The sequence below is a fragment of the Nomascus leucogenys genome, chromosome 8, assembly GCF_006542625.1.
Source record: "Nomascus leucogenys isolate Asia chromosome 8, Asia_NLE_v1, whole genome shotgun sequence".
Lineage (NCBI taxonomy): Eukaryota > Metazoa > Chordata > Mammalia > Primates > Hylobatidae > Nomascus > Nomascus leucogenys.
This window is the reverse complement of record NC_044388.1, coordinates 59217087-59241383: the sequence shown is the minus strand read 5'-3', so window position 1 is coordinate 59241383 and position 24297 is coordinate 59217087. Positions and strand designations below refer to the sequence as shown.

General features: G+C 42.0%; 1 protein-coding gene and 1 long non-coding RNA gene across 2 annotated transcripts in view; one reads left to right on the top strand and one right to left on the bottom strand.

Annotated features, from left to right (window-relative positions):
- MAK (male germ cell associated kinase) overlaps positions 1-24297 on the top strand; it is a 62139-nt gene that overhangs the window by 1301 nt on the left and 36541 nt on the right. Inside the window, exons 2-5 of the mRNA XM_030817285.1 lie at positions 9640-9694; positions 10594-10715; positions 14770-14849; positions 19487-19619. Of these exons, the coding sequence (XP_030673145.1) occupies positions 9640-9694; positions 10594-10715; positions 14770-14849; positions 19487-19619 (390 nt within the window). The remainder of the gene's footprint in view (positions 1-9639; positions 9695-10593; positions 10716-14769; positions 14850-19486; positions 19620-24297) is intronic.
- Positions 586-22264, bottom strand: LOC115836346. The gene is made up of 3 exons (XR_004031361.1): positions 22168-22264; positions 16284-16286; positions 586-596 (listed from the first exon to the last, which is right to left on the bottom strand). It is a non-coding gene; the product is annotated as an uncharacterized LOC115836346 (long non-coding RNA).

Genomic DNA, 24297 nt, shown 5'->3' with positions numbered 1-24297 from the left:
GTTTTTTTGAAATGGGGGTCTCACTCTGTTGTCCAGGCTGGGGTGCACTGGTGTGATCATGGCTCACTGCAGTCCTGACCTACCAGGCTCAAGCAAGCTAACCACCTCGGCCTCCCAAAGTGCTGGAATTACCGGTGTGAGCCACCATTCCTGACCTGTTTTTCACATTTAAAGTTGAGTGCAGAGTAGGGCTTATTATTTCTTTAAAACAAGGTCTCAAAATCAGATAGTATTCATAATGTCAAATTGAGTTCTGAATGTTATATGTTATATTCCTGAACTTACAAAATAGAATTGTTGTTAATTTGTTTGTTTTTAATCCACTGTTTTTATCTATTGCTGCATAACAAAATACCCCCAAAGCTTAGTGATTTAAAATAAGAAGAAACACTTATTAATTCACATAGTTTCTGTGGGTCAGGAATTTAGAAGTAGCTTAGCTGGGCAGTTCTGGCTTGGGTTCTCTCATGGCAGTCAGATAATTGGCCAAAGTTGCAGTCATCCGAAGGCTTGACTGGGGCTGGAGGATCTACTTCCAAGGTGGCTCACTCTTGGTTTGCTAGGGCTGCTGTAGCAAAGTACCACAGACTGGGTGGCTTAAACAACAGAGATTTATTTCCTAACAGTTCTAGAGGCAAGAAGTGCAAGATCAAGGTATCTGCAGGTTGGTTTCTTCTGAGGCCTCTCTCCTTGGCTTGTAGACAGCCATATCCTCTCTAGGTCTTTATATGATCTTCTCGTTGTGCGTGTCTGTGTCCACATTTCCCCCCTCTTTTTTTTCCAAGACAGGGTATCACTCTGTCACCCAGGCTGAAATACGGTGGTACAAACATAGCTCACTATTGCCTCAGACTCCTGGGCTTGAACCATCCTCCTGCCTCAGCCGCCAGAGTAGTTGGGACTATAGGCGTGTACCACAGCACCTGGCTAATTTTTTAAAAATTTTTTTGGAGTGATGGGGTCGTGCCATGTTGCCCAGGCTCCTCTTATAAGGACACCAGTCATATCAGATTTGGGCCTACCTGAAAGACCTCACTTAAGCTTAATTACCTTTTTAAAGACCCTATCTTCAGATACTGTCACACTATGAAAGTCTGGGGGCTAGGACTTCAATATAGGAGTTTAGGGGGACACAGTTCAACCCATCACACTCACTCACAGGGTTGGCCTATTTGTACTGGCTGTTGGCAAGAGGCACCTCAGTTCCCTTTTACAGAGGCTCCTTCCTTGGGCCTTTCCAGACGGTTGTTTGAATGGCCTCGGGACATGGCAGTTGGCTTCCACCAGAACCAGTCCCGTACTCATCCGATACGCATCTCCACATCACCACATCAACCAAATTAGGACAATCTAAAATGTAAATACTTTAGCAAATGTTTTAAAATATTATGATCTAAACCATTACATGTACAAGGAAATAACTTCATAAAATATTTTTAAACAGTCATTATCATCAGATAAGTAAATATATAATATACGATAATGGAAATGAAAAATAAATTGAATAGGCTTAATAAAATTGAGTACTCATTTGTGATTTGACTAATTAAAAAAAACATTGATTTCTTAAAAAACTTATGATAAAGCCTCTTAGTTGAACGCAGTGGCTCACACCTATAATTCCAGCACTTTGGGAGGGCAAGGCAGGAGGATCGCTTGAGCCCAGGAGTTTGAGACCAGCTTGGCAACATGGTGAAACCCCGCCTCTACAGAAAATACAAAAATTAATTGGGCATGGTGGTGTGCACCTGTAGTCTCAGCCACTCGGGAGGCTGAGGTGGGAGGATTGCGTAAGCCCAGGAGGTCGAGGCTGCAGTGAGCCAAGATAGTGCCACCACTACTGCACTTCAGCCTAGGTGACCTAGTGAGACCCTGTCTAAAAAAACAAACAAACAAAAAACTCTTAGCAAATAGGAATAAAAAGAAACTTCCCTAACCTATATAATTCATATTAATGTGAATTAATATGAAAACCTATATAATTCATATTAATGTGAAATATCAGAAGTAATATCAGTACAATTCATTTGAAAACCCCAAATGCCTGCTAGCAGTCCTGCTGATTAGGATTGCACTGGGGATACTCACTACTGCAGTAAGACAGAAACCTAAGAAATGAGTATTATTAGACAAAATGAGCTGAAATAGCCCACATTTGTAGATTAAACGATTCTGTAAATTCACACAAAGAAATACTTTATTATACCCAAATACATCCATATATAAAAATATTTTCAAAGGCCTGGAAAGATACACCCAAAATCCATGATAGCTGTGGCTTCTGGGGAGGAGGGTAGGAGAATCAGAAGGGGTGTTAGGTCTTGGGTACAGTCCCACAGATGGTTATTACTGTCTGGTTTTATATGATAAAATGTTCATCATTTTTTTCTGAGTGGCAAAAATATGGTATTTGTTTTATCCTTCAAAAATATGGTGTTTCTTTTGTTTTGTTTTGAGATGGAGTCTTGCTCTGTTGCCAGGCTGGAGTGCAATGGCACGATCGCAGCTCACCACAACCTCTGCCTCCCGGGTTCAAGCGATTCTCCTGCCTCAGCCTCCCGAGTAGCTGGGATTACAGGCATGTGTCACCACGCCTGGCTAATCTTGCATTTTTAGTACAGACAGGGTTTCTCCATGTTGGTCAGGCTGGTCTTGAACTCCTGACCTCAGGTGATCCACCAGCCTCAGCCTCCCAAAGTGCTGGGATTACAGGCGTGAGCCACCGTGCCCGGCCTACTGTACGCTTTTTTAATTGGGAAAGCAAAAGCTTTCTCACATCCCATCCAGAATGCATCGGGTTTCTTCTCATTGATCAGAAGTGTACCACATGGCACCCCTAGCTGCAGGGAGGCTGGGAAACTGATTACTTAGCTGAGCATTTTATATCCCTGTGTAAAAGCTGACTCTGTGAATGAAGAGGAAGAGAAGGAGGGCTTTCGGCTACTCAGCTTACTGTGTGTCTGCCACATGCAGTATCTACTGTGTGCTGGACAGTGCTCCACCTTAGGCAAAGATGGAGCAAAAATGAATGAGAAGAGGAGTCCCATGGAAGACTTGAAGAAAATTGAAAAATTCATTTAGCACAAAATTGTTAAACTCCTATTGTGTTTCATGATCAGGACAAAATTGGGACAAAACAGACGTCTTACAATACACTCAGGAAGACCAACAGATTCAAGAAGTTACAGCATCAAGTATGCTAAGTCCTGTGATGGGGGAATATTGGGTCCTATGGGAGCCTAGATAAGCCACACTGGAGAAGTATCACAAAAGGCTTCCCAAGTCAATGAGACCTCAAGAATGAGAGAAAATTATTATTATTATTATTATTTATTATTATACTTTAGGTTTTAGGGTACATATGCACAATGTGCAGGTTTGTTACATATGTATCCATGTGCCATGTTGTTTTGCTGCACCCATTAACTAGTCATTTAGCATTAGGTATATCTCCTAATGCTGTCCCTCCCCCCTCCCCCCAAAGGACTATAAATCATGCTGCTATAAAGACACATGCACACGTATGTTTATTGCAGCACTATTCACAATAGCAAAGAGTTGGAACCAACCCAAATGTCCAACAATGATAGACTGGATTAAGAAAATGTGGCACATATATACCATGGAATACTACGCAGCCATAAAAAATGATGAGAAAATTATTTTTTAAAAAAGGGGCTGTGGGGGGAAATGCTCCAGGGAGTAAGAAATAGTATGTCTGAAGCCCTGGAGGCAAGAGAGAGTGTGTGAGGGCCTAACTGGGGCTGAGTAACTGAAAGAAGTGTAGGTGAGCACTGTTCCAGTGGAATAGTGGAAGCCAGACCGCAGTGGGACAAGGAGTAGCGGGAAGTACGGCAGTGGAGGCATGGAGCTTTGGAGAGTTGTGAAGGATGAGTTACTGAGTTGCTAAGAAAGCCACAGAAGGGTTGCCCAGTGTCAGGAAGAGTCCGCCTGAAATTACATGGGATGAATGTGAAAGTGGAGCCGCTGGGAGCATTTTCATGACTTTTCTTTCCACCTCCACCCATATGTATGGAGAGGGGAGATTGGAGGATGACAAGGCAGGAGCGGTGGAACGATGGGAGAAGGGGATGTTCAGAACGTGTGTGTGATCTTGAGAGTGTAGTGGGTGAAAGGCTGATGGTAGGGCCAAGCTGGATGAGGAGGCAAACCACGTCACGCAGGTGGTTGTAGGATTAGCCACAAGTTGAACAAGAAAGAGGTTGTATAAAGAAGTTTCGAGGGTAGCGACGGTGAAAAGGATAGGAGGTTATGATCACAAGTCTGAAGTTGGAAAGGTCGTTAGGTCTTGGACAGTAGGACCGTTCCTTATAACAAGGAGTTTATGAGTAACTGTGGTAGGACAGAGGTGAACATCTCTTAGGAATTAAGCAACTGTGAAGCCAGGCTACTGGCAGGGTTATCAGTTTAACCTACACTGAGTATTCACTATAGCCGTTACTCCTCAAGTCTGAACGAGATAGTTATGTTATCTACAAGAGTCATACAAGCAGGCTTTGCCATCTCTTTAAAGCCTGATATAGAGGGATAAACTTTACCTGAAAATTACAGATATTAGAGTCCTCATTCTCCCTTCTCATTTTTTTTTTGTTTGTTACCAAAAGAATTCACATCCCATAATATCTGATCAGTCTTTTGCTTGGTGATATAAAATTTTAGGCATTTCCAATTTAGGCCATAAATATTCTAGGTGTAACTTGTTAGGTAACACTTTAAGATCCATTGATACTTTTCCCCTAAAATTAAAAATAAATTCCAGGCCAGGTGTGGTGGCCTGTAATCCCAGCACTTTGGGAGGCCAAGTCGGGCGGATCACTTGAGGTCAGGAGTTCGAGACCAGCCTGGCCAACATGGTGAAACCACATCTCTACTAAAAATACAAAAATTAGCTAGATGTGGTGGCATGTGCCTGTAATCCCAGCTACTCAGGAGGCTGAGGCAGGAGAATCACCTGAACCCAGGAGGCAGAGGTTGCAGTGGGCTGAGATCATGCCACTGCACTCCAGCCCGGGCAACAGAGTGAGACTCTGTCTCAAAATAAATAAATAAATAATAAATAAATTCTACATTGAATACATTTTGTGGAGTAGCTGAAGAAGAGCTGCTTATTCTTAATTTTCAGAGTGGGCAGTAAATGTGTCCCCTTGAAATTGATTACCTGGAAGACAGTGTTTTCATTCTAAAAACCTTTTAAACAAGAGCCGGTGTTGGGGGCTGGGAGTGGGGGTTTCTGTTGGAATTAGACAAGTTCCATATGGAATTTAACAAGTAGGAATTAAACAAGTTCAGAATTACGTTGAGAAGCAGAGAAGAAGCTGAATTCTAGCCCTCTGCTTTTCCGGAGTTGGCCTGAAGAAGCAAGGGCATGGCATGGCAGTTGGTAGATGACAGACAGGGTGGTGTAATCTGCTAATGTGAACATGGGGAAGAAAGTCTGTGCTTAATTCAGCAGGCAAACGTTTTGAGCGGTCTAGAAATGCAGTCAAAACTGGCTAGGATGTGTTGGAGGGGGAATGGTTAGAAGGGAGAACACTACACTGAACAAAATAAGAGGTTCCTTTTTGAATTTTCCTTTGAGGAATTTTAATTTACATCACTGAAATCTTGTCTTTTCTGCTGCCATTTTTTAAAAAAAGTTATATACTTTATGTTAGAGGATGGTAGAAAGATTCCCTTACTTCATTAAGTTAATAAATGTCTATTAAGCCCTCTGCCCTTTAAGAACTTGAGAGGTAGTTCTATTTCTGAAGTTGATTTCCTGTGTCTGATGGGAACACCATGGTACCATCTCTTATTTGTTCATTGCCCTGGCATGGAGTGGATATTGACGAATTAATAAATGACAAAAGATGGCAAGGAACCTAAAAGGAAATGCCTTTTCTTAGCTATTCTAAGCAATTGGTTTACCTTTGGATTAATCATTTTGCAAGGAAACTTACATATTTGTTGTAAATAGATACATGCATTGCCTTAGGGAAGTACTGCTGAGAAGTGGTAATTGCTGGAAAGAAGAAGAGATGAAGAGAGTACATCTGGATGGATGAAGATAATACAGATTTTTTTTTTTTTTTGAGACGGAATTTTGCTTTTGTTCCTCAGGCTGGAGTGCAATGGCGCGATCTTGGCTCACTTCAACTTCTGCCTCCCAGGTTTAAGCGATTCTCTTACCTCAGTCTCCCAGGTAGCTAGGATTATAGGCATGCACCACTAGGCCCAGCTAATTTTTGTATTTTTAGTCGAGACGGGGTTTCTCCACGTTGGTCAGGCTGGTCTTGAACTCCTGGCCTCAGGTGATCCGCCCGGTCAGCTTTTTTTTTGAGATGGAGTCTCGCTCTGTTGCCCAGGCTGGAGTGCAGTGGCGTGATCTCAGCTCACTGCAAGCTCCCCCTCCCGAGTTCACACCATTCTCCTGCCTCAGCTTCCCAAGTAGCTGGGACTGCAGGCGCCCGCCACCACACCTGGCTAATTTTTTGTATTTTCAGTAGAGATGGGGTTTCACCCTGTTACCCAGGAGGGTCTCCATCTCCTGACCTCGTGATCCGCCCGCCTTGGCCTCCCAAAGTTCTGGGATTACAGGTGTGAGCCACCGCGCTTGGCCTCAGATTTTTTTTTTAGATGCAAAGTTTCCCTGTGTTGCCCAGGCTGGAGTGCAGTGGCTATTCGCAGGCTTGGTTATAGCGCGCTACAGCCTCTAACTTTTGAGCTCAAGCAGTCCGCCTGCCTCAGCCTCCGGAGTAGCTGGGACTACAGGCGCACACCAGCATGCCCAGTGAGAGTGCAGATTTTACAGGTAGAATGAAAGTTTCAATTATCACTAAACCTTGAAAAGTAACTTGAACATATTTTTATTTGGCTTCTAAAAGATTGGATACTTTTAAAATTCTGGACCTGGAGTGGTGGCTCATGCCTGTAATCCCAGCACTTTGGGAGGCCGAGGTGGGTGGATTACCTGAGGTCAGGAATTCGAGACCAGCCTGACCAACATGGCAAAACCGCTTCTGTACTAAAAATACAAAAATTAGCTGGGCATGGTGTCACACACCTGTCATCCCAGCTACTTGGGAGGCTGAGGTAGGAGAATCGCTTGAACCTGGGAGGCAGAGGTTGCAGTGAGCCGAGATCATGCCATTGCACTCCAGCCTGGGTGACAGAGCGAGACTCCATCTCAAAAATAAAATAAAATTCTGAAATTACGTTTCAAGAAGCATAGCAGGCTGGGTGTGGTGGCTCACGCTTGTAATCCCAACACTTTGAGAGGCCGAGGTGGGCGGATTGCTTGAGCCCAGGAGTTTGAGACTAGCATGAGCAACATGGTGAAACCCCATCTCTACAAAAAATACAAAAATTTGCTGAGCGTGGTGGCATGTACCTATAGTCCCAGCTACCCAGGAGGCAGAGGTGGGAGGATCACCTGAGCCCAGGCGGTCAAGGCTACAGTGAGCCATGATCAGGCCACTGCACTCCAATTTGGGTGACAGAATGAGACCATGTCTCAAAAAAAAAAAAAAAAAAGAAAAAATCATAGCAGATTATATGTGCAGTTTCACATGGATGTGATCATTTCCTTAATCAACTTTTCTTTTATGGCTGTATTTGAATTGTCTTCTGTTTTATTTTAAATTCATCATTGTGCTAGATTTACATTTTACATTTTAGCAAGACATTTTATAAATCTATAGCACTGAAAAGTATCTTTTAATAAGCTAGTAAACCCCCATTTCATCACACTTCTTCATAAATATCTAGTACCTGAGTAACTGCGAGTGAAATTCTGATTCACTAAGGATATTTTAGAAATAATAGCAGTGATGCCCTTTATGTCGTCTCAGTGATGTCCTTTATTTCGTCTTATAGTCAATCATAGATATTGGTAAACATGAAGACATCTAGTAGTTATTGAGTCCTGAACTAAGCAGTTTGCAAGACGCTTTTCTTATGCAGTAGTTTCTACTGTATGGCTAGCTAAGGAATTTGAGGCACAGACAGGTCATTAGGTGACTTGTCCAAAGTCATATGGTGAGTGACTGGGCAAGGATTTGAATCCAGGCAGTGCAGTTCCACAGGCTCTGTTCTTGGCTGTGATGTTGTGCTGCCAATTTTTACTCATTTCCTCACCTGTGTATTATACCCCCATAGAGCCTCTGGATCATAAGGATTATTGTAATTAATAAAGACAAGGCTAAGCTTCCCAAGGATCTTCTGGAACATCTCGATAGGAGATTATAATACTAAATGAAAGCAGCATGGCATATTTGGTTTTTCTTTTTCACAGCCCAGACTTATAATTCCCATACCTGAAGAAACATTTTTTAGAATATGAATCCTGTTTTGGTTTTTTGTGTTTTTTTTTTTGAGATGGTGTCTCGCTCTGTCGCCCAGGCTGGAGTGCAGTGGCGTGATCTCAGCTCACTGCAAGCTCCGCCTCGCAGGTTCACGCCATTCTCCTGTCTCAGCCTCCCAAGTAGCTGGGACTACAGGCGCCTGCCACCACGCCTGGCTAATTTTTTGTATTTTTAGTAGAGATGGGGTTTCACCGTGTTAGCCAGGATGGTCTCGATCTCCTGACCTCGTGATCTGCCCGCCTCAGCCTCCCAAAGTGCTGGGATGACAGGCGTGAGCTACCGCAGCAGGCCATGAATCCTGTTTTTTATCCCTTGTTTTGTACTGTGACTAAAAATCTATTCATGTAAAAACACGTGTTCATATAAAAACACAACAACTAACTGGTGTATACAGTGGAAATACTTTTTACCCTAAATGCTCTTTTGGTATATTTATCTCTAATAGAAACGAACACTGGGATGAAAGATGGGAAGTAAAGAACAAAATTCAGGAAAGCCATTTCTCATCTGTCGCCCAGGCTGGAGTGCAGTGGCACAATCTCGGCTCACTACAACATCTGCCTCCTGCGTTCAAGCAATTCGCCTGCCTCAGCCTCCCAAGTAGCTGGGACTACAGGCGCCTGCCAGCACGCCCAGCTAAATTGTTTTGTATTTTTAGTAGAGACGGGGTTTCACCATGTTAGCCAGGATGGTCTTGAACTCCTGACCTTGTGATCCCGCCCGCCTCGGCCTCCCAAAGTGCTGGGATTGCAGGCGTGACCCACCGCTCCCAGCCAAGAAAGCCATTTCTAACGTTTATAGTTACTTCTGAATTTTTGCCGACTTTATGGGCCTCTTGTCTAAAGCTGATGTAATGATATGCAGGTTATCAGATCGAATTATTTTACTAAATTTGCTCAAAATTTGTGATTTCTTTCCCTAACTCCCTCTGAAGTATAGTGTTTTATATTTATCTCTGAAGTTCTAAAAAGAGAGAAACTTGAAAAGGACCCTTTAAGAAAGGCACAATTAAACTGATTAGAGAAATGTTAAGAACTCACCCAGAAAAGAAGATTAATGGTAATTTTTTCACTTTTGCATTAAAGCTGAATTTTGGATGTGACGTAGGCCTTCCAAGTAGCCTTGAGGTATAGGAGGCGATTTCCTTGTAAGGATGAGGAAAGAGAGAGATAGCTCGCCCAAAGTGAACCAATACTGGAGTAAGAAAGCCAACAGTGTAATGTGTGTCTTTGAATCCTCAATCCCTGAACATTAAATTTTCCCTAATTTATTTTAGGATGAAGAGAAAATTCTATTCTTGGGATGAATGCATGAACTTGAGAGAAGTTAAGGTAAAATCCTAAAGATGAAAAGAACCTAGAAGGTCTTAACACTACCTGAGGATAGTAGTTAAGATTATTTTATTCTCTGTGGGAAGCATTCTGAAGATAATTGTATTTGTTTTTCCTCTATATTCCTAAATTAATTTCTCATTTCTTCTGGTTCTGATGTCAGTGGAGAACAGCATATAATTATATCCTCACATTTGAAAATTCACTTTCACTTTTAAAAGAGCATCTTAAAATCATATTATGCAAAGACAACTTTTTTTTGAGACAGAGTCTTACTCTGTCACCCAGGCTGGAGTGCAGTGGCGTGATCTCGGCTCACTGCAACCTCCGCCTTTTGGGTTCAAGTGATTCTCCTGCCTCAGCTTCCCAAGTAGCTGGGACTACAGGTGTGTGTCACCCTGCCCAGCTAATTTTTGTATTTTTAGTAGAGGCAAGGTTTCACCATGTTGGCCAGGCTGGTCTCGAACTCCTGACCTCAGGTGATCCGCCCACCTCAGCCTCCCAAAGTGCTGGGATAGCAGGCGTGAGCCACCACGCTCAGCCGCCAAGGACAACTTTTTAAATTACTACATACCATTTCCTTAGATTTTATGCTTAAAGACTTGGATATAATTTTGGATACCTTTGCATGGTTAAGTCAGACAAAAGTTAGACCTACTTATAAACCAAGGGAAAAATGTAACAGATTGAAATGTTTAATAGCTATTGTTGGCTTGATTTATTGTTTGCACTTAACGTTCATTACTTAAAGCAATTATGCAGATATTAAAATGTAATTAATTAATGAACCCAGGAGAAATGGAAAATTACATAAGGTAATTATCAAACTTAGCATTGAGGCAATTTTGCCAAATTCTGTTTTTTTTAAGAAATTTTAATGCATATTTGTTATTTTTCAGTCTCTGAAGAAACTTAATCATGCCAATGTTATTAAATTGAAAGAAGTTATCAGAGAAAATGACCATCTTTATTTTATATTTGAATATATGAAAGAAAACCTCTATCAATTAATGAAAGACAGGTATGTTTTTATTCACGTTTTTCCCTGTTATTCTCTCCATGAGTTCTTTGGATCCTTTCAATATGTCATACTTTATGAGATAAAGATTGATCACTCCAAAAGGTACATTTAAATTAACCAGTTCTGTTACCTTTATCAAAGGGTAACATTTAACACTGAAGAACCAGCTGAGACACAGCCAGCATTTTTCTGTTGTAAATCCTTGAAAGTGAAGGCCAGTATCTCATATAAATACACATACTATCTTTTTATGCTTTTTAAAATACAAATTTATGTATAGTTTATTACTCAGTAATAAAGCTGGCCTTGGGCATCTTGTGAAGGTTAATGAAAGAATGGAGAAAGGAATGAAGCTGCTTTCAAGAAAGGATCTAAAAAGCTCAGTCATTAGAATGCAAAAATCAGTGATAAGACTTGATGTGTTACCAATCCCAAGGAAATTCACAATTTTTAACTATGTGTGGGCAGAATCTGTAAAGGGAGAGCTTCGGTCTTCTGCCCTGGGCTTGGGGAGATAATGTTTTGGTGGCTGTTCTGCTCACATCTGGGAGATTAACATCCATTTTGCCTGCTTTTAAAGTGAGAAATGTTCAACAAAAAACTCTGAAATACTTAGAAATAATTTTCCGAAGTAATGATGTTGATTTCTCTTTGTTTCTTACACACACACACACACTCACTCAAGGTCTGAGGATGTTACATGAATTCTTCTTTAATCATATTTTTCCCTTTCTCAAAACATATTTATTGAATGCCTCTTATGTTCCAGGAGAAATCATCATAACATTAATATCAATTAAAATAAAAGTAAATTTCCGCCCTTCGAATCAGTTTTTACTTTTCCAGAGTCCCTTCTAGGCCTTGTATATAGACATGCATGCCTTTTTACTTAGCTGTAATTTTAGTGGGACAAAAGTTTTTATTGGTTCATTTACTTAAAAGTATTTTTTATGTGGATACTTAGTCTTTATAGTTCCTATAAATAATATATTCTGTTAAATGGCTATACTAAGCTTCACTTTTTGAACTATTTAAAATACATAACTATTAGTGTGAAAATAGGTTGGTAATTATTGTATATAATATTGATAGAATTATTACCATTAAAGGTGATAATTATAAGGATTATAAAAATGCTTGTAAGTAGAAAAAACAAACCAAATTGTGTGTATGTGACATTCATTCCTTATATAAAAGTTGTGTATGCAAATGGATTAGGACTGCATTAGAACACTGAAAAATTAAGTTTCTTAATCACGTGGTGGAATTATGGGTAATCTTAATTTTCAGCCTCTAATAAATTTTGTCCTGTAAAATATTGAAATGATGTATACATACATGAAATATCAAGATACCCTTGTTGAAGAAAAAAATTAAATACATATAAATTCATGAAATATTAAATTTTCATCTATTTTTGAAATAGATGTAAGTCTGGCTGGATGCGGTAGTTCCTGCCTTTAATCCAGTACTTTGGGAGACTGAGGTGGGAGGATCACTTGAGCCCAGGAATTTGAGACCAGCCTTGGCAACATAGTGAGACTCCGTCTCTACAAAAAAATTTAAAAATTAGCCAGGCGTGGTGGCACACACCTGTAGTCCTAGCTACTTGGAGGCTGAGGTGAGAAGATTGCTTGAGCCCAGGAGGTTGAGGCAACCCATAATCCCAGCCACTCGGGAAGGTGAGACAGGAGAATTGCTTGAACCCAAGAGGCCAGCTAATTTTTGTATGTTAAGTAGAGACAGGGTTTCACCGTGTTGGCCAGGAGGCAGAGATCGCACCACTGCACTGTAGCCTGGGCGACAGAGCAAGACTCCATCTCAAAAAAACAAACAAACAAACAAAAACCCCCATATATATATATATATATATACTGTATAAAGCTACAGTAATACAGTAGCCACTAGTCAGATGTGGCTGTTGAGCTCCTGAACTGTTTGCATTAAGGAGTGTTGTAAATGTAAAATAAATTACACATCAGATTTTGAAAACTTCATACAAAACAGAAATTTATTAATAATTTTTATATTTTTTTACGCCAGGCTTGGTGGCTCACACTTGTAATCCCAGCACTTTGAGAGGCCAAGGCGGGAGGATTGTTTGAGCCCCAGGAGTTTGAGACCAGCCTGGGCAACATAGTGAGACCACGTGTCTCTCTTTTTTTCAGAGACAGAGTCTCACTCTTTTACCCTGGCTGGAGGGCTGGAGTGCAGTGGTGCAAACATGGCTCACTATAGCCTCGACCTCTCGGGCTCCAGTAATTCCCCTGCCTCAGTGCCCCAAGTAGCTGGGACTGCAGGCATGCGCCACCAAGCCTGGCTGATTTTTGTATTTTTAGTAGAGACAAGGTCTCACCATGTTGCCCAGGCTGGTCTCGAACTCTTGAACTCAAGGGATCCACCTGCCTTGGCCTCCTGGAGTGCTGGGATTATAGGTGGGAGCCACCACACCCAGCCCGCATCTCTTTTTCAAAAAACAAAAAAAGGTAAAATTTTAAAAATAAATAATAAAAAAAAAATTTTTTTAGAGGCATAGTCTTGCTCTGTCACCCAAGCTGGAGTACAGTGGTGCAGTCAGCTCATTTTTATATCGATTACATGTTGAAATAATATTTGACATTTATTAGGTTAAATATATTGGTAAAAATTAATTTTATCTGTTTGATTTCTTTTAACATGGCTGCTAGTAAAATGATGTTAAGTACACAAGTAGCTCTCATATATATTTCTTTCTTTCTTTTTTTTTCTTTTAGAGGATGGAGTCTCGCTCTTTCACCCAGGCTGGAGTGAAGTGGTGCGATCTCAGCTCACTGCAACCTCCGCCTCCCAGGTTCAAGCGATTCTTCTGCCTTAGCTTCCTGAGTAGCTGGGATTACAGGCATGTGCCATCACGCCCAGCTAATTTTTATATTTTTAGTAGAGATGGGGTTTCACCATGTTGGCCAGGCTGCTCTTGAACTTCTAACCTCAGGTGATCCACCCACCTCGGCCTCCCAAAGTGCTAGGATTACAGGCATGAGCCACCATGCCCAGCCGGCTCTTACATTTCTATTGGACAACACCAATATGCAGAATAGAACTGAAGCATTTATTTATATCTCTAAATTTATTTATTTTTTCCTTTTTTTTTTTTGAGACAGGATTTCATTCTGTCACCAGGCTGGAGTGGAGTGGCACAATCACAGCTCACTGCAGCCTTGAACTCCCATGCTCAAGTGATCCTCCCACCTCAGCCTCTCCAGCAGCTGGACTGTAGGCATGTGCCACCACACCTGGCTAATATTTGTATTTTTTGTAGAGACAAGGTTTCACCATGTTGCCCAGGCTGGCCTTGAACTCTTGGGCTTAAGTGATCCTCCCACCTTGGCCTCCCAAAGTGCTGGGATTATAGGCATGAGCCACCGCACCCGGCCACCTCTAAAATTCTTAAAGCCTACATAATACAGATTCGCATGCTTGGCTTATCTGTTAGTAATTCAGTTTTTCAACTTGCTTTGCTCTTCTTGGGACAGTTTAAAATTTAGCTATTTAAGCCAGGCACGGTGGCTCACGCCTGTAATCCCAGCACTTTGGGAGTCTGAGGCGGGCAGATCACCTAAGGTCAGGAGTTCAAGACCAGCCTGACCAACATGGCAAAACCCCATCTCTACTAAAAATACAAAATTAGCCAGGCGTGATGGTGCATGCCTATAATCCCAGCTACTCGGGAGGCTGAGGCAGGAGCATCGCTTGAACCCAGGAGGCGGAGGTAGCAGTGAGCCGAGATCATGCCATTGCACTCCAGCCTGGGCAACAAAGAGCAAAACTCTATCTAAAAAATAAATAAATAAATAAATTAGCTATTTAATATGTATGCAATATATTTAGTTTTGGATTTGAGTTTTTATCTCATATCAAAGCAAAAAAAAAATCTAATTTTCATGTAAATCTATAAATCATACCTTTACCCAGTATCATGAGGCCAGGAGAGGCTCCAGGGGAATATAAACCTTCTTTGGATTGGTTGGCTGGTTGCTTAACAGAATTATGTGACTGTTTGTTCATTTCTTTACAGAAACAAGTTGTTCCCTGAGTCAGTCATCAGAAATATTATGTATCAAATATTGCAGGGGCTGGCTTTTATCCATAAACATGGTAGGTTTCTTTTAAGTTTCATTTTGGTACCTCTTTCGATTACTGTCAAGATTGTGCATAGAAATTACATATTAAACTGTTAAATAACTGTTATATTGGATAACTATGAATTTGGGGTATGTGCCTATACACACTGACATTTTTATTTAAAAACTTTTAGAATTTCTGTGATTCTATATAAAATGGAATTTCTGGCTGGGCACGGTGGCTCACATCTGTAATCTCAGCACTTTAGGAGGCCAAGGCAGGTGAATCACCTGAGGTCAGGAGTTTGAGACCAGCCTGGCCAACATGGTGAAACCCTATCTCTGCTAAAAATATACAAAAATTACCCAGGCATGGTGGTGGGTGCCTGTAATCCCAGCTACTCAGGAGGCTGAGGCAGGAGAATTGCTTGAACCCGGGAGGCAGAGGTTGCAGTGAGCTGAGATCACGCCATTGCACTCCAGGCTGGGCAACAGAGCGAGACTGCATCTCAAAAAAAAGAAAAAAAAAAAAAATTAGGCTGGGCACGGTGGCTTACACCTGTAATCCCAGTACTCTGGGAGGCCGAGGTGGGTGGATCACCTGAGGTTAGGAGTTAGAGACCAGCCTGGCCAACATGGTGAAACCCCATCTCTACTAAAAATATAAATAATTAGCCAGGCTTGGTGGCGTGCACCTATAATCCCAGCTACTTGAGAGTCTGAGGCAGGAGAATCGCTTGAACCAAGGAGGCGGAGGTTGCAGTGAGTCGAAATCATGCCATTGCACTCCAGCCTGGGCAAAAAGAGGGAAACTCTGTCTCAAAAAATAAATAGAATTTCTATAAACTTTAATTATCTTCCACCATAGCAGAATTTTTAAACAGTTTAATCATCATCAGCCTTTAGTCTCAGTCATCATATACCCATCCTGCAGCCTCATTCTCCCTAATTTTATCATGGAAATGAAAAAAAAAAAAAAAACAAAGGACCCTCTTTTGGAAAAGATTAGACTATTTTGATCAAGCATGACCAATTATTAACATTTAAATAGTTTGTAGCACCCATAGAGCAGTGTTTTATAGTTTTCCTTAATTTTTACATTTAGTTGTTTCTATTCTGTGAATGAAATTAATGCAAGTATTAATACTTGTTCTATTTTCTATGAATTATGTACTTTGATTAATGTAGGTTTTTCGTATCTATCAAACCAAAATAATTATTAGTCCAAGAAGTTAATATGATTATTTTTTAAAAACATTTGTTTAGAATCACTGGATGTTTAGATATTAAATTAGAAAAGTTTGTCCCATACTATTGCTGTGTTCTGACCATAGGCACTCGAAAATCACCATTAGTTTCCCTTCATGTCTCATCCTGTATTTTATTTTTTTATTATTATTATTATTTGAGACAGGATCTCACTCTGATACCCAGGCGGGAGTGCAGTGGTGCCATCGTGGCTCGCTACAGCCTCGACTTCCTGGGCTCAGGTGATCCTTCCACCTCAGCCTCCCTAGTAGTTGGGACTACAGGCACACGCTTCCATACCCAGCTAATTTTTTTCTTTTTTGTAGAGACGAGGTTTTGCCATTTTTCCCAGGCTGGTCTTGAACTCCTGGACTCAAGTGATCCTCCAGCCTCAGCCTCCCAAAGTGCTGGGATTACAGGCAGGAGCCATCATGCCCACCCTCCTCCTGTGGTTTATATATATTTTCTTATTTTCTTAACTGCTACAGGAATTATTTACCTTCCAAAAATGCTATGCAGGATTCCATATAAATATTTTAAGAACACTTCTTAAACTTATAAAAAGGATATGTTTAGAATGTTTTAAGAACATTTAAAAAAAACTTATTTGTACCATATGTAAACTATTAGGGTCTTTTAAAAGCCTAAATCCTGTAATGATATACTACACTTTATTGACAAAGAACAGTAATGTATTAATTATATGGAAACAAGGGACATCTGCTATTTTAATTATTCATAATGGATTCCTGATTTTTAATTGTTTTAAACTCTGGTCAGCATGATAACACTTGATATTTACCTGGGTTGATTTATGCTGTCAGCAACATCTAAAGCGTAAGGGATTGAAGGAGGAAGTTCGATTACGATTTTAAAATTGTGACTGAAAGAAATAACATACGAATAATCAAGAGTTGACGTAGAATTGGCTGCATAGTAATTTGGGAAACCAGGCTGTAAGGACGATTAGACGTTTTTACAAAAGCCACATAATTCTTGCTGCTAAGCATCTCAGATGTAATACTTCAAGAAATAGATATTTTAAAATAGTTGTTTGGCTGGGCGTGGTGGCTCATGCCTGTAATCCCAGCACTTTGGGAGGCCAAGGCAGGCAGATCACTTGAGGTGAGGAGTTCGAGACCAGCCTGGCCAACGTGGCGAAAACCTATCTCTACTAAAAATACAAAAATTAGCTGGGCGTCATGGCACATGCCTGTAATCCCAGCTACTTGGGAGGCTGAGGCAGGAGGATTGCTTGAACCTGGGAGGCGGAGGTTACAGTGAGCTGAGATCGTGCCAAAGCACTCCAGCCTGGGTGACAGAGCAAGCCTCTGTCTCAAAAAATAAATAAATAAAATAAAATAGTTGCTGTCAAAAAAATGAAACTAATATTTAGTTCAAATAGGACTGAATTACTAATATATGTATGTTAGGATGGGGAAAACCTCAGCAGTACAAATATGTAATTGGTTTAGTTCTCTAAGACTTCGTGGATTAGTGTCACTCTGCTCTGCATCACATGGTCCCATTCCTGTCGTTACATTACCAAAGTACAATGAATGTCTCTTGGACGTAGTGAAATGGATGTTACCGACTATTTAGGGTAAGAAGTACTGGATAAACTCGGATTACAAAACTGTTAAACAGATGTCACGAACAAAGCCCACTCTGGCTTTGAAGTGATTAGAAACATTTAGGCTTAAAAAGCCTTCCCAACCCCAGCTGGGCACGGTGGCTCACACCTGTAATCCTAGCACTTTGGGAGGGTGAAGCAGGTGGATCACGAGGTCAGGAGTTTGAGACCAGCCTGGCCAACATGGCGAAACCCAGTCTCTACTAAAAATACAAAAAATTAGCTGGGTGTGGTGGCAGACGCCTGTAATCCCAGCTACTCGGGAGGCTGAGGCAGGAGAATCGCTTGAACCTGGGAGGCAGTGGTTACAGTGAGCCCAGATTGCACCACTACACTCCAGCCAGGGTGACAGAGCAAGACTCCATCTCAAAAAAAAAAAACGATATAAAAGAAAGTCTTCCCAGCCCCAAAGCTACATGAAAACCTTCTTCAAGTGATCTCCTGCAGTCTCCCTGCCTCCCAAGGCCTTTGGAACCCAAGCCATTTGGCTATAACCAGAATGCTCTAGACTGCCCTTAGAAAAAGCCTCCCTTAAGACAAATCGCATCTGCCAGGAGGGCTTTAATGTTTGTTCTTTTCCCCCTGGGTTTTCTTTTTTTTTTTTTCTTTTTTTGAGATGGAGTCTTGCTCTGTTGCCCAGGCTGGAGTGCGGGCGGTGGCATGATCTTGGCTCACTGCAACCTCCGCCTCCCAGGTTCAAGTGATTCTTCTGCCTCAGCCTCCCGAGTAGCTGGGACTACAGGCGCCCGCCACCACGCCTGGCTAATTTTGGTTTTTTTAGTATAGACAGGGTTTCGTCATATTGGCCAGCCTGGTCTCAAACTCCTGACCTCATGATCCACCCACCTCGGCCTCCCAAAGTGCTGGGATTATAGGCGTGAGTCACCGTGCCCGGCCCCCATTGGGCTTTCTGCCTCATTTTCTTTGGTTTCCCCATTGGCTTCATAACCATTTATTTTATAGATTGAATTGCTAATATATACATAATTATTGGGATTTTGCAATGACACAGCTATTGAGGAAAACTGAACATTAGATAAAATAATTATAAATGAAGAAATTAGTTCTGATGTGTGGAGTTCCATTTTTATTGAATGGACTTTTTAAACAAGTGAGTTTTCTCAAGGAGTCAGCTGCACTGACTTAAGCCTGATTAAAAAGTGCTCTTCAAAAAAAAAAAAAGTGCTCTTCTCAGCCTGGGTGACGTGGCAAAACCCTGTTTCTATCAAAAATACAAATATTTAGGTGGGAGTGGTGGCATGCACCTGTGGTCCCAGCTACTTAGCGGGCTGAGAGGATTGCTTGAGCCGAGATCGAGCCACTACGCTCTGGCCTGGACAACAGAGCAAGACCTGTCTCAAAAACAAAAACACTTCTCACACGTTAATTAAGTGACTTCACTCTGGCCCTCAACCTCCGCCTCTATTGCACAATAGTGATAACAGTATCTCCTTAAGGTTGTTGTGCAAATGAATGGAGATAATCATAGTGTAGTAATACCTAGCCCAGCGCCTGAACACCACTGGAGTCACAAATAAAAATAAATGTTAAATGGGTGGTTATTTTTAATTATCTCATACACTGTGTGAACTTTCTTGCAAAAGCATTTTAAAAGCAGGGTCACTACATCTCATTTACTTCTTAGACAATAAATATGGTTTACTTTTTTCCTAAGATGATGTTTCGAATTGTAAAAGAGGGGGTTCATTTATATTTTGTTTATAAATCAAATAAAGCTATGTTTAAACGTAATGATTTATTGTATTTTTTTTTCTCTGTATATCATCAAGGCTTTTTTCATAGGGACATGAAACCAGAAAACTTGCTTTGTATGGGTCCAGAGCTTGTGAAAATTGCTGATTTTGGACTTGCAAGAGAATTAAGGTCACAGCCACCATACACTGATTATGTCTCTACCAGATGGTGAGTAGGGGTTATGCAGCCCTCCTGAGGCATAAGCCTGTGATGAAATTTTCCTACGATGGATTGTTACATATTTCTGGAAGTTCCATATTGAATATTTAAAACATAGAATTGAATTTTGTATTCTTTTTTTTTTTTTTTTTTAGTAGAGACAGGGTTTCTCCATGTTGGTCAGGCTGGTCTCGAACTTCCGACCTCAGGTGATCCACCCGCCTTGGCCTCCCAAAGTGCTATGATTACAGGCATGAGCCACCGTGCCTGGCTGGGATTTTATTATTTTTTTTAAGGCTGAATAATATTCCATCATACATCCAAGTACCACATTTTGTTTATCCATTCATTGGATATCCATCACTGATAGACCGTTGGGTTGTTTCCACCTTTTTTTTTTTTTTGAGACGTAGTCTCGCTCTGTCGCCCAGGCTGGAGTGCAGTGGCGCAATCTCAGCTCACTGCAAGCTCCGCCTCCCGGGTTCACGCCATTCTCCTGCCTTAGCCTCTCCGAGTAGCTGGGACTACAGGCGCCCGCCACCACGCCCGGCTAATTTTTTTTTTGTATTTTTAGTAGAGACGGGGTTTCACCGTGGTCTCGATCTCCTGACCTTGTGATCCACCCGCCTCGGCCTCCCAAAGTGCTGGGATTACAAGTGTGAGCTACTGCGCCCGGCATGAATTTTGTATTCTTTAAAGAAAGCAAAGGATTGGTTTATTGCTATTCTGATCACTGAAAAAAAACAGGAAAAAAGAATTTCATTTATTCACTCATTCATTCATTCAACAAGTATTTACTGAATACCTACTATGTGCCAAACATTATTTTAGGCACAGAGAACACAGCAGTGAAATAAAAAAAAAAAAAAGATCTCTGCCTTATGCTGCTTACATGACAGCCAATACACAGATAAACAAGTTAAAAATATTATGGGTCACCAACAGAAAGACATACATGTGTTCACCAGAAGACATGAATCCTCTCAACTGCACGCCACCCAAACGTCCATGAACAGTAGCATCGTATACTCACCCAGTGGAATGCTTTGCAACAATGAGAACGAACGGTCTATGACTGCATGCAGCAATGTGGACAAATCTTAGACAACGTTGAGAGCAACAGCCCAAACAGAAAAAGAGCACATACTGTATGATTTCATTTATGTAAAGTACAAAAACAGAGAAAACGAATCTGTGCCATAAAAGTCAGGATAGCAAGCAGTTCCATGGGGTGGGGATGTGTGTAGTGCCTGGACTAGTGCACAAGGGGCCTTCTGGGTGCTGATAGCATGTCGTTTTTTGTTTTGTTTTTTTTTTTGAGATGGAGTCTCGCTCTCTCACCCAGGCTGGAGTGCAATGGCGTGATCTCAGCTCACTGCAACCTTTGCCTCCTGGTTTCAAGCGATTCTCCTGCCTCAGCCCCCCAAGTAGCTGGGATTACAGGCGCCCACCACCATGCCCAGCTAATTTTTGTATTTTTAGTAGAGACCTGGTTTCACCATGTTAGCCAGGCTCGTCTCAAATTCCTGACCTCAGGTAATCCGCCCACCTTGTCCTCCCATAGTGCTGGGATTATAGGCATGAGCCACCAGGCCTGGCCGATAACATATCTTTCTTGATCTGGGTGCTGGGTCCGTGGATGGGTTGTATTTGTGAAAATTCATCAAGCTCTACTCTTAGAATACATGCCTCTGCCTGTGTATTATACTCCAGTGAAAACAAGAACATATGTGTATCAGGCCGGGCATGGTGGCTCACGCCTGTAATCCCAGCACTTTGGGAGGCCGAGGTGGGGGATCATTTGAGACCAGGAGTTCGAGACCAGCCTGGCCAACATGGCTAAACCCCGTTTCTACTAAAAATACAAAATTAGCTGGGTGTGATGTCACACGCCTTGGTGCCAGCTACTTGGGAGGCTGAGGCATGAGAATCACTTGAACCTGGGGGGCAGAGGTTGCAGTGAGCTGAGATTATGCCACTGAACTCCAGCCTGGGCAACAGAGCAAGACTCTTTCTCAAAAAAAAAAAAGGAATATATGTGTATCAGATGTTGATACATTATTATAAAGAAAAATAAAATATGAAAGGGGGCAGGGAGTCGGGGGAGATGGGGAGAGAAAGGACTGTTGCTATTTAACATGGAGGGTCTCACCGAGAGTAGCCCTGATGGAGATGCCAGGGCCAGCAGGAATTTTTTTAGGCAGAGCAAAAGCCTTGAGACAGATGCACGCCGCACGTTAATTCTGCACAGCACAGAATGAATAAGGAGGGCAGTCGTAGGAAACAAGGGCAGAGTTTGTAGAGTGGCCAGAAATGATAGTGACTTGGACCTGCTGGCCATGTGCAGGTAGTGAGAAGTGTGGAGTTCTGGGTATGTTTTCTGATGAATCAGATGTGGGGGCTGAAAGAAAGGAGTCCGTGTCTTAGTGTGTTTTGTGTTGCTATAAAGGAACACTTGAGGCTGGGAAGTTGATAAAGAAAGGAGGTTTATTTGGCTCCCAGTTCTGCAGCCTGAGGGTTTTTATGCTGCATCAAAACATGGTGGAGAAGGTCAGACCGGGCGCGATGGCTGACAACTGAATCCCAGCACTTTGGGAGGCCAAGGTGGGTGGATCACCTGAGGTCAGGAGTTCGAGACCAGCCTGGCCAACATGGTGAAACCCCGTCTCTACTAAAAATACAAAAAAAAAAAAAAAAAATTAGCTCGGCGTGGTGGCGGGCACCTGTAGTCTCAGCTACTTGGGAGGCTGAGGCAGGAGAATGGCATGAACCCGGGCGGAGCTTGCAGTGAGCCAAGATCACGCCACTGCACTCCAGCCTGGGTGACAGAGCAAGACTCCGTCTCAAAAAATAAACAAAAAACAAAAACAAAAACAAATTAGCTGGGCGTGGTGGCACACGCTTGTAATCCCAGTTACTTGGGAGGCTGAGGCAGGAGAATCACTTGAACCTGGGAGGCGGAGGTTGCAGTGAGCTAAGATAGCACCATTGCTCTCCAATCTGGGCAACAAGAGCAAAACTCCGTCTCAAAAAGAAAAAAAAAAAGGTGGTTGGGGGGAACGTCAAAGGGGAAATGGGCACATGCGAGAAGGGAAAAAACAAGAGGAGGAAGCTTGCTGTGGAGCAACCCACTCTCTCAGGAACTAATTTCATCTTGCCCGAAAAAGAACTCATTCACTACATGAGAACAGCACCAAGCCTTTCATGAGGGATCCGCCCTGGTTACCTGCGAGTGTGACGTTATTTTGAAATAGGGTCTTTGCAAGTGTAATCAGACTAAGATGAGATCAGACCACAGCACGGCTGGTCTTAATCCAGTAAGACTGATGTCCTTATAAGAAAAAGGCAGATACAGAGATGGAAGAGGGAAGACACATGAAGGCACCTCGGGAGAAAGCAGTGTGATCTACGCTTTAAATGGATCAACTGTATATTATGTGAATTATATATCAATAAAGTAAAAATATTCGTCAAAGTATAGTAAGTTCTCACTTAACATCATCAATAGGTTCTTGGAAACTTTGACTTTAAGTGAAACAACGTATGATGAAACCAATTCAACCATAGGCTAATTAAAATAAACAATTTTATAGCATATTTCTGGTCACAATAACATCACCAAACTTTTTTTCCTGTCACCCAGGCTGTAGTGCAGTGGCACGATCTCGGCTCACTGCAACCTCTGCCTCCCAGGTTTAAGTGATTCTCCTGCCTCAGCCTCTCAAGTAGCTGGGATTACAGACGCCTACCACTACACCCAGCTAATTTTTTGTATTTTTAGTAGAGATGGGGTTTCACCATGTTGGCCAGGCTGGTCTCAAACTCCTGACCTCGTGATTCGCCCGCCTTGGTCTGCCAAAGTGCTGGAATTACAGGCATGAGCCACTGCGCCTGGCCACCAAACTTCTAAATAGTGACCAAAACACTAATATTGAACATTGAAATACATGTGAGCTATACATACATTTGAGAAAGATTAATAAAAACAAGGAAGATAATTATTTGCCCAGTTATTCTAGTTCAGGGTCACGGGTGGTTACAGCGTGTCCTGGAAGCTGGGGGTGCAAGGTGAACACCAACCATGGATGGGACAGCCTCCCATGGCAGCACGCCCCTTCCCCCCCGCCGACACACACATGCACACACTCATCCTGGGGCCACACAGGCACCCCGGTTCACCTGACATGCACATATCTGGGATATGGGAGGAAGCTGGAGTCCCAGAGAAAACATGTAGACTTGGGGAGAACGTGCAGACCCCACACAGTGGCCCAGCCAGAAATGCCTTTCTTTTTTTTTCTTTCTCATCAACATTACAATGAAACAACATTGAGCAAAACAACATTGAACAAAACTAGTTTATTGAGGGCTTGCTGTATTCTCAATGAAAGCAAAAAGACAGTATGCCAAACATTTGGACTGAAATATTGACACATTTTTGTTGGAAAAAAAGAGAATTGAGAGTGTCTTCCATTTAGCAGACTTTGTGTTGGACTTAACCAGCTCGCTTTGCTCTTGTAAATTGAGTATTTTTCTCAATTAAAAGTATTGTTAGGCTGGGTGCAGTGGCTCATGCCTGTAATCTCAGCACTTTGGGAGGCTGAGGCGGGCTGATCACCTGAGGTCAAGAGTTTGAGACCAGCCTGGCCAACATGGGGAAACCCCGTCTCTACTAAAAACACAAAAA